Source organism: Vipera berus (assembly GCF_964194415.1).
Source record: "Vipera berus genome assembly, chromosome: 2".
NCBI lineage: Eukaryota > Metazoa > Chordata > Lepidosauria > Squamata > Viperidae > Vipera > Vipera berus.
Genome location: NC_138203.1, coordinates 153,411,520 through 153,422,304, shown reverse-complemented (window position 1 = coordinate 153,422,304; position 10,785 = coordinate 153,411,520). Strand labels below are relative to the sequence as shown.

The 10,785-nt window shown below is 41.4% G+C and overlaps 1 protein-coding gene and 1 long non-coding RNA gene across 3 annotated transcripts in view; one reads left to right on the top strand and one right to left on the bottom strand.

The window, feature by feature from the left end:
* Window positions 1-2,148: 2,148 nt before the first annotated feature.
* Window positions 2,149-10,785, bottom strand: part of ERBB3 (erb-b2 receptor tyrosine kinase 3) — a 115,523-nt gene continuing 106,886 nt past the window's right edge. For both annotated transcript variants that reach the window (XM_081320919.1, XM_081320920.1), the window contains exons 25-28: window positions 10,519-10,668; window positions 9,154-9,225; window positions 8,098-8,365; window positions 2,149-7,356 (exon numbers count right to left, since the gene is read on the bottom strand). In XM_081320919.1, coding sequence (XP_081177045.1) covers window positions 6,815-7,356; window positions 8,098-8,365; window positions 9,154-9,225; window positions 10,519-10,668 — 1,032 coding nt within the window. In that variant the 3' untranslated portion in view covers window positions 2,149-6,814. The remainder of the gene's footprint in view (window positions 7,357-8,097; window positions 8,366-9,153; window positions 9,226-10,518; window positions 10,669-10,785) is intronic.
* LOC308664011 lies at window positions 7,250-9,345 on the top strand. Its single transcript, XR_014025570.1, has 3 exons — window positions 7,250-7,470; window positions 8,075-8,191; window positions 9,085-9,345. It is a non-coding gene; the product is annotated as an uncharacterized lncRNA (long non-coding RNA).

The following is a 10,785-nucleotide window of genomic DNA, read 5'->3' as shown; positions in this document are numbered from 1 at the left end:
AACGGGAATGCGGATTCAAAGTTCCGTAAACTCGTTTATAAACGTGCCTTGAAATTGTGCGAAACATTCACCCTTTTGCATTTATTTGATCGCGTTTAAAACAAATAGAGATTTCTCTACATCATCCATATTACGACCGACTCGAATTACGTTTCAAATCTCTGCATCAGGTCGGAGAGTATAGTGTTTGTTGCGTTGTGAGCATAGGGTGGTAACGAAGGACCAATCTAAATATATTAACATTTAGTAAAATTCCAAATTTATAAATTAAATATAAATTTAAACTCCATCTCTAGCAGGATTCACGTGATCACATCTCAAGATTTTATTTACAAATTTATCTAAATTTATATTACACTAAAATATTAATGAATGAACCTTTATTGTCAAAGTACACCCATGTATACGATTGGCTGAGCCTCCCTTCGTGCCCCCACTCCCAACTTAGTGACACAAACCCTCTATCTTATTACACCATGTAATATAAATGTATATAATATAAATTCTTAATTAGTGTAATATAAATTATACAATTTTTTAAATAAATAACATCTTAAGATGTGATCTTGCTAAAAAGTACAGTACTTTTTCAGCAGAAAACATGAGAAAACAAAAAATATTCTGTGATGAATATGAGCTCTTAGCTGAGTAAGCAGCTTTGAGGCTGATGAGAAATTAAGGGAAAAGGGATGAAGAATGGTGCCGTTGGCAAGACAGACTACCCTAACAGAATGCCACAGATAGACAGCCTTATGCCTTACATGTATTGTGAACTGTAGTTTTCACAATCCTTTTCTATTGACATGCTGACTGGGGTTGTTGGGAGTGGGTCAGAAACATCAGGAAGGCCCCAGGAGGCTTTTTCCTGAGTTGATAATAGTCAGACCACAATAGTACCGCTTGAGAGCTGTGAAATTCTCATGTCATGAGATGGGAACAAAAGTTGTATATCATACCACCTTTAAGTCAAACCTTTAGCCACTCCCCATGTCAAAGTTTTTTTTTAAACAGTGCAGATTAAAGTTGAACAGGGCAGGGTAATGTCAATAACAAAAAAAATGACTACCCCATTTCCCTTAGTGCCCTAAGCATATGCTTATTTGGCTTAAATATTAATCTGGGGCTGATGATAACTTTTGAGCATGGTAGCTTGGCAGGTAGGCTGCTGGGTAGAGAAACAAATGTAAAATTGGAGCAGCCCCATGGCCTCTGTTGCACTGAGAGTACCTGTTGAATGACCAAGTGCTTATATACAGGAAGTTGTTTCCACCTACGCCCCAAAATGAGGGAGGCTTGGACAAAAGAGGTAAGTGTAGTCTATATACCAACACAACAATTGCACATTCCCATGCATAAGTGCTTTTTCACCCCTTTGGGCTGAGGCATCTTCTGGCACAGATATGGGGAAGGCTGGGATAAGCAGCCTCAATCACCTTCTCCAGGAATTCTTAGATCTTATTGGCTTAGCTGCTGGGGTCACTTGTACTAAACGCAATCAAGATACTATTGGGAAAGGATGCAAAACTTTTCCAGGGCTTTGAATAGGAAGCAGCTTGAGCAAAAATAACTCCTTGGGTTGTTATCCTTGGTTGGGTTCACAAACAGTATTAAGTCATGTAGTTTGTCTAGGTTTGACTTAACAGATTAAATGACACTAACCACTGCAGTATGTAAACTATGGTGTATGGCATGAGTAAACTTAGATTTTGTGGCTTAAACCACTAATCACAGCTAAGGCAAATCATGTTGTCCTGTAATGCACAGATCTAGCCTTCTCTTTTTAAGGCTCTTCTGTTGGCAGAAAATCAATGATGCTTTTTTTTCTCAAATGCAAATTGCAGCGATGAGGAAAGCTCTCTTTCATTACTTAGTGTAAAAATCAAGTCTTTATTCTGCAGCAACTGGAGGATGGAGAGCAATTCCATCATGCCTATCAAGCATCAAATGTCCTCGCCCAACTTCTCCCACACAGATAACACAAGAGGAAGTATACAGAACCCTTGAAATACATTATCATGTGGTGTGTTAAATAAAATTACCTCTGCCATCCCCTAGTAATTTTCATCAACAGACACAGATATAAACATTGTGCTTTATTGATATTTGTATTACACACACACACACACACACACACACACACGTACACACAAACTTCTGTAAGGTCTTCAGCAATAGGAAGTACCTCTGTCTAGAGAAACTCAACCATCCCTTCTTTGAAAATGGTTAAATGTGTAGTCCTTGCCCTGCAAGAAATAGACCTCTAAGTCTGAGGATATATGTAAAAATTCATATCCAGCTCCAAGTGAAATCACAATAACTGGGGGCTCCAAATCTTGGAAATCTTGTCACCTTGTTAGATTCAGCTTTTCGAATCAGCACTGCTTTGATAAGGAAGCAGAAAGTTGTGATGTCTTTTTAAACATAACTCCACATGTAACCCGTGCCTGTTGCTATTCTTGCAATTTGCTTACATCTTGGCACAGGAAAGGACTCCCATCATCATAGCCAGTGACAATAGAGACAGTGCATATTTGTTTGTTTGTCTACTTGCTTGCTTGCTTCAAAACACCACTATTATTCCCTGTTATACTGAAGCTGGAACATTTGTACTAAGCGATTTAAAGTATGTTAACATTTGGATTCCTTCCAATTTGTTTTTTAAAGAAAAAGATAAAAATCTTCATTTCATCAGTTACAAAACAAGGCAAAGATAAACAAAGCAATCCAACATGAATTTTATGACAAACAACATACAGAATAGGGAAACATTAAAAGTGGCACTTTTATCCTATAAAAACAATGAACAAAAAGTACCGGTTCTAAAACAATTCAACGAGTCGCTTTCATGTTTTTATTTTTGCCATAGCCTGAAACAATTAACATCTATTTGTTGTACCTCAATGAAAGCCTCATCTCTGATGTTGGTTGTTGTTCATATGGCACCAAGGCATAAATGAAGAGAGAAGCAACGGGATCTGAAGTAAAGGTAGGGATTAGCATACCTTCACTTCAAAATCCCAGCAACAGGGATCCCTTTATTTTAACTCTAATTTATCACTTTCCTTTCTCCTTAAATTGAGGGTGGCTCAAATTTCTTTCCTACAAATAAACCATTAAAACCAAATATATGTGCCAAATTAGGGCTGTAGGGTTGCACAAAATACAGCATTTCAATAAATGTGATTAATTCCTAGTAAATGCTGTAAGTGAAGGGAGAACTAACAATTGGGGAGGATTTTTTGCTCTCATCCCCAATATGTATAAATTATCGAGGGTAAATCTCTCATAGATTTGCTAGATTTGAAAGTGGTCTTCATAGCTCTTCATTCTATTAAGAATTTGATCTGTAGCAATGTGATGGTGATAGTAATTTGGGATCATCCTTTATGCTGTATAATTATATTATTTGCCTAATTTTGGGTTAATATGAGTGAACCCAGTCAATCAGGGATTGTTAAATAAAGCATAGAATAGCACTGACGCTAGCCACTATTTATCTTTATGCTATGAAAGCTTTAGCTAATGTTTCTTCATAATGATCTCTATTGGTAAGTATAAGTAATGTACACCAAATGATTTGGGGTTTTTTTGCCAGGGATATTCTGGCACACAAAAAAATTGGATTGCAGCCTTTGGAGACAGTCTGCAAATCCAAACAGTAATGTATCCATTTATCTAATACACAGAGTCACTTTAGTCTAGTGGTTGAGGCACCAGGCTATAAACCAGGAAACTGAGTTCTACCATGGTCCCATCTCAGGCATGAAAGCTGGCTGGGTGACTTTGGGCCACTCATACTCTGTCAGCCCAAATTCTCGGGCTTGGGGACAGCTCAGTTCCCATCACAACCAATGGATCAACAACCAGTTTGTCTGAAAAAGCAGACTTTGCACTTGTGGGAAGACTCTATGGGAAAAAATGAATTACGCTAAATTTTAGCACACCTATGTCTACCAGAATATGCCTTGATTTATCTGGAGTATTTTATGCACTCTTTGCATAAAAGCTGTCACAAAGTGACCATCAAAGCAGTGTTGACTATTACTTCTTTACACTTGCAGGTATCCAGGCCCAAATAGTCCAAAATCAGAACTTGTTAAAATTGCTTTTCTAATTTCAGTTTTGTTCTATGGGAATTTTTCCTTCAAAATTCACTGCATCTGAATTTTTTTTCTTGAGGGAAAGTGGACTAATTTGTCTAATGAAAATTTTAAAATATTTCTAATGAGCACCCTGGTCTAGAGGGATGTGATCTTCTGGAAGAATAGAAAGCAGCTTTGGAAAAAGAGCTGGAAGAAACTTCCTGACTCAAAAATCAAGGCAAGATTTTTATTTATTTTTTTTGCAGTTACATGCAGCTCTGGTGGATTTTGATTTTAGAATATAGCAAATCTATGTTTCTTTACTCAGAAGTAAATTCTACTATATTCATCTGGGGGTACTCCATTATTTTATGAATGTTTATGACATGCACAATTTAATCAATTTAAAATGTTGGTTTTTACCCAGATATGTTCTACTATGGAGGGCAGAAGGAATGGGAAAAGCTGTGTATATTTCCCATTTCCTCAAATATTTTGTTTCCCTGAATTTCTATCTCAGTCCAATTACAAAGCAAGATATTTTATGTAGTTTACCCACTAGAGGGCAGCGTACTAGCGTCCATAGCATCCTTCTCTTCTTGCGTGGCTCTCTAGCACTTCTAACTGGTAGGAGCTACCGGAATAGATGAATTGAGCGGTTTATAGCCCTTCAGGTATGACTATGCCTTAAGGAATTCTGATCTGGGCAGGAACAGGACAGATTTGTTCAATCAGCATTTTGTGTTTCTCAAAAGCAGCAGTAGCAAAATATCACTAATGGTCAGATTCCTTCAGAATCCCTTGAAACTCAAGGTCAGTTTAAATCCAAGTGAGTTCAACAATCAATTCAAGAATGCACACCTCAAAATACATCATCATGGTTGTACTTGGCTCTCATGGGTGAAGAGTTGAAATTCCTTTTCTGTCACACTCTTTTTTTCTTCTTCACTCAATGTGATTCAGAGGGAAAAAAATAGCTCGGCTGGCAACCATCAAAGCAGACTGATTGCATGCACACATATATAGGTTTTCTGAAATATCCACTGACATTTTAGTCAGATATTGGCAATTCGAAGGAGTACCCAGGGACCAGCAGGATAGGCTCTTAAAACAACCTGGATAATTGTTCTGACCATAACAGAGCTGCGTGGTAAATTCTACACTTGGCCAGTTACAGAAGAGAGGAACATCCTGTTCAAAACTGTGGAGAAGCCATCAAAAAGAGCAAACCCCAGCCTCATCTCTCACAAATTGAGATGGATTTCTGCTTTTTCTAAATGCCTATTTATTTGGTGGAATCTGAAACCTGGGTTATGTCAAGGCTGTGTATTCTGTAACAAGCCCTCAGGCTAGGGAGGAGAGATGATGAGAAAAGGGGGGGGGATTGTTCCCAAGTCATGCTCTTGTATAAATGAGCTTGACTCAAAAGAATCCTAATAATGCCATAAAATTCAGTGTGCCTTTATGCCCTTTCAAACAAAAGTACAGTAGTTACTTCAGGAATAAGGAGACCTCCCTCCGGTTATCAATTTTTTTGTAGCAAGGATTAAGTTGCTGCTGGTCTCTTTTCTTGGTCCCTAATCTGACAAAAAGCCCCATATTCCATTCTAGCAAAGGAGGAAATATAAAGCTTATTGCTTTTCAAAAAAAAAAAAGTCTCTGCCTCTGGCATCTTCTGCATAGGACCATAGAAGGATTCCTGCCCCACCCCCTTCCTTATAACCGTTGGCACTCTCTTCCTATTGCTTGTGGTATGGAGGTTATTTGGAAATTATTTGCTGGATCTTCCACAGTCAAGGAAGAAAAATACTAAGTTGCTTGTAATCCTGAATATCTAAATGCCCAAAGTGGAAATTGGCCTCCTGCATGTTCAGACTTTGTTCATATCCACTCTTCTCACTCCGATATGGGGATTCCTAACAGCAAAACAGAAGTATCACGACATAGGCAGAACCCAGAGTGCCAAATGTCTTATCGAGAGGTAAGAGCAAAACCTAGTCATCTCATAGCCCATCCACGGGCATATTGGCTTCTTCATTGAGGTTGCTCGTCACAAGTTCTCAGAAAAAGTACCATTATCCTTCATATCTACCCTGAGGATTAATCATTTCCTCTACTGTTACACATATTACTAGAGGAATATATTACAAGTATCGGCATCCTTTTTCTCAAGAAGTTTGTCCCTTCAGCTTTATGGCCAACTGTAAGGCTCAGCACATGCTTGGTTCACAATTAAGGCCCCTCTGCTCGTAATGGACAGAGGGTTGTCGAAGAGCGCAACACTTCCCTAGACAGCATAGAAGGCTGGCTGTATCAGAGCTGCTTCCAGTGTCGTTCATCTGTGGGCAGAGCACTTTGGTTTGGAGCAACTGTTAGCAAGTCTCTTTCAAAACCCTACACTGCAAAAGTAGGCATTACTTTGTTTGCGTACAGGAATGGATTCCAGTTTGGACTCTGTTTCCTCAACTGATCCTATTTGCCTTGCAGGTCCAATGCCTTTGAACCGAAGAGACCCAACCGAAGACAGCTGTTGATCCACAGTGCAAGACGGGAAAACTGCAAAGCAGTTGTTCTTCAGAGACCCATCATATGTTGCTTATTATGGTCAACATCACAGAGGCTTTGGAGATGAATAGAAGTCTGCCTTTGCAGTTCGCAATCACCATAAAGTGTGGTTGCATTAAGGGTTTTTTAGCTACCCGTGAAAAGTCAGAAAAGCTTCCAGCCCCCAGCTATGTCCTCTGAGCATCAACTTTGCTGAACATCCGGCTGTGCCAATAATCTGGATTATCAAAGGCACAATCTGAGGAGTCCAGTGTGCGCAAGGGTTTCATGAAACTATTCTTGGGACAGGGTGGACTCTGGCAGCCAGGACACTGGACTGGGGGCAACACAGTACCCATTTCCTCATATCCCTGCTCATCTGGGGAGCTCTGGGTGATGCCAGAATCCATATCTGTATAATCTCCCTGAGAACTGAGGATGCTACTCAGAGACTTGCTAAGTTTGGGCTGTTTGTTCATATACTCGTAGTCCTCTTCCTCGTCTTCATCCTCCCTGCAAGGTGTAGTCAATTGGGAGCTTGGCACACTGCCCAAAGATGCACTCAGCTCTGAGCCAAGATCCATATACTCATAGCCAAGCTCCTCCAAAGAGGCTGGCCGGGGTTGTGAGGACTGTGTAGTGCGGCGGTTCATGTACTCATACTCTTCCTCCACTTCATGTACAGGGATGGAGCCACGCATCAGGGAAGCAGTAATGCCAGCAGCACGCTCTGTACAAAACAAAAAGGACAAAGATGTTGTCATTCTGTGGTCACTTTGGATAAGAAACAGCCATTGCTAAGATTGAGACAAGAACCCCCCTGAAATTAGTATACATCTGTGCAGTAAGTGAATTCAGCACTGTAGTGCATTGAAGGATATAGGGTCTGCTTCTAGGAACAATGGAAGAAAAAAATATATAAGCAAACTGTCTAGTGTTGCCTTGTATGAAAGCAGGTAGGGTTACGCTTATATTGACTCATCCCTATTCTAAGGAACAAGGTAAGAAATAACAAAAATCAACCTCAGGTGCAACCCCATAATATTGCAAAACTGAGTTGAAAGCAGAGAATGAGATCATGGAAGCTGTACCTGCAACTCCATTTATAGGGCCATACCAGTTTCAAGATCTGGGATAATTTCACTGCTACGAGGAGGAGGAGGAGGAGGAGGAGGAGGAGGAGGAGGAGGAGGAGGAAAGAGGTAGCAGCAATTTCCCTAAATCATAGCTTTTGTTTATTCTATTTCAGTGTGACTGTTTTCACTTCAGAGTAAGTAAGTCAAAGTTATTAGCTATGGCCAACAACTGGAGCAAGTCATGGTGAAAAGAGAGCAAAGATTATCCCTATAGGGCAGGTCTGATAATAACCCTGGTTTCCCCATCCCAGTATGGGTACATTAAATGTTCTTTGTAGATAAGAACATGGACTGCATCTCATTTCTCTGCAGAACCATTTCTGTGCTGCTCTTACCTCTGCCATTTCGATCTGGCATAACATAGCCGTTGGCATCCTCCTCTCCATCAGCATTGCCAATGGGCAGCATGAGACTCTCCCGCTGAGAGAGGTAAGCACTGTCTCCCCGGGACCGCAGGCTGCGACATAAGCTTCCAGACAGGGACAGATCCTCTGTGAGGTCATAATCTGAGGTTGTGCCTCGTCCTTCAGAGGACTCCGATATAGTACGGCCCATCGACTCCTGCCTTATGCGCAAAGTCTGCCGAAAGCCCACTCCTGTACCCTGGATCCAAAAAGGGTCAGAAATCAGGTAATGATAAAGATTTATTGAGGCCTCGAAGGCTCCCATTTTCTCTGATTACTAGAACTGGCAATGGTACCCTACAAATGACTCTTTCCAAAACTCTACAGCCCGCTTTGTCACTGATGAGAATTGTGGGAGTTGAATTCCATGCATTCAGAAGATATTTAGGCTGGATAATGTGGTCCGAAAGTTTTAAATATATGGAGCCACTTAGTTATGCTCCACAGTAGGCCTACCCAATTTGGAACCACCCAAGAAGGCCTAGGGCCTAGGCCTTTGGTTGTCAATGGTAGTCCATCAGAAGCTCAGAAGCTAAAAATCAGGAAGTTTGTCAAGGGCCTGACAGATACAAATACATGGCTAGTGACATCCAGAAGTCACAAATTATGAGGAATGGCTAGCGGGGAAATAGCCTTTATCTGGAAGGTCTCTACCTGAGCTTCTTTAATAGCAGACGCCAGACCTCCTAACGTAGCATTCTCCAACCTGGCACAGTCCAGATATTTTGGAGCACAGCTCCCATATTTCCTTATGAACATAACCCAATACCTGCACTGTCTGGAAATAATAGTGTGACTCGCTTGGAGATACATTAGGAAAAGCTAAGACAAATTTTCTGAAGAGCATTAAGGCTTTCCCTTTCCTGCCACCCACTAACAACACCCTCCTAATTCACTGTCTCCCTCCCATCATACTAGTGGTGCTCCTATGGTGGCTTGTTGTCCTCCAGCTTTTTACCTCCAAACAAACTTAGAAGAAATCCATACCTGTCGACTTCCACTGAGGCTGCTTTGATTCATGGGGATGTATCCAGCAGAGGAGTTCAGAAGATTTGGAGGCTGGAGAAAAGAAAGAAACAGTGCTGGATATCATTTGTGTTATTTTTTCTTAATGTATACATAGAATGGTTTTATTCTGCTTCCAACAAAAGTTTTCAATTATAATATCATATAATGAGACAAGAATTAACATTTGTTAACCTTCATTTACAAATGTGTCTTAATCTTACACCTGTAGATTCTCCCTTGAGGAATGCAGTTGGCAGAGGCTGTAGGGGGTGCAGAGAAAGAAGGATATACTGGGGTTGCGCTGACTGGAAGCCCACTCTCAAACCTCAGCAGCAAAGGCCCTTTAGCGGCAACCCCTCCTGCACCAGTCTCCAGGCTTCCACTCTGTTGAGGATCCAGTTTGACTCTCTCTCTTTTGCAGTTTCCAGACAGTCCCAGTTCCCCATTTAAGAACTGATAGGATCAGTTAAAACTTTTCCTGCCTATCCCTAAGTTACCTCCTGACCAGTTTGCTGTATATTAGACCATCTTACATTCGTCAGTTTTCTAAGTGGGAGAAATAAAGGTAATAGCAATAGCACTTAGACCTATACACCGCTTCATAGTTGCTTTACAGCCCTCTCTAAGTGGTTTACAGAGTCAGCATAATTTTTATTTTATTTTAATCCCATTTATATCCCGCCCTTCTCCGAAGACTCAGGGCGGCTTACAATTTAAGCACAAACCAATGTTTTGCCCCCAACAATCTGGGTCCTCATTTTACCAACCTCGGAAAGATGGAAGGCTGAGTCAATCTTGAGCCAGTCAGGATCAAACTCCTGGCAGTCAGCAGAATTAGCCTGCATTCTAACCCCTGTGCCGCCGTGGCTCTAATAAGGTAGTAGTTGAAAGCAAAGCCTCTTCTAATCAGCTAGAGCAGTGGCCCTCAACCTTTTGGGCACCAGGGATTGGTTCCATAGAGAGAGGTTTCTCCATGCACCGGAGGGGGTGTGGTTTCACATGCTGCCTGCATCCTGTGAATGGGGCTTTGCTTGTTTGCGTGGCCCGATTTCTGGCATGTCGCAGCCTGGTGCCGGTCCATGGACCGGGGGGTTGAGGGCCCCTGAACTAGAGCAGCAGAACATTGCTTCTTTCAGTGCAACTGAAAAGCCAGTGTTCTCCCAAGTAAAACAGAACCTTCTGCCATGGTCCTCCAATTAATCACCCAACATACACACACACACACACACACACACACACACACACACACACACACACAGAGCTTCAGCCCCAACTTTCCGATTCTGTTCTAAAGTAGCTGTGAGGAGCAGGGTCACAGACTACAGTAAGGGGGAACCTTCTTACCCGTGTGGAGTCCACCCATTGCCGAGAGGCAAAAAGGTTGTTAAGTTCCTCCTCCTCCAACTCCGATTCCATCTCCAGTGTCTCCATCTCGTCTAACTGCTTTTCGCTGAGTGAGGGTGGCTCTACTGGAGAGAGCGTCCCACTTTCTCTCTGTGGGGAAAGCCAAACATTGCCTTTTAACATTATTTCAAATGGCAACCTCTTAATACCTCGCCTCATCAGTTGCTGGGCACTGTTATTAAACATCATTGAGAGGAAAGTAGTGCG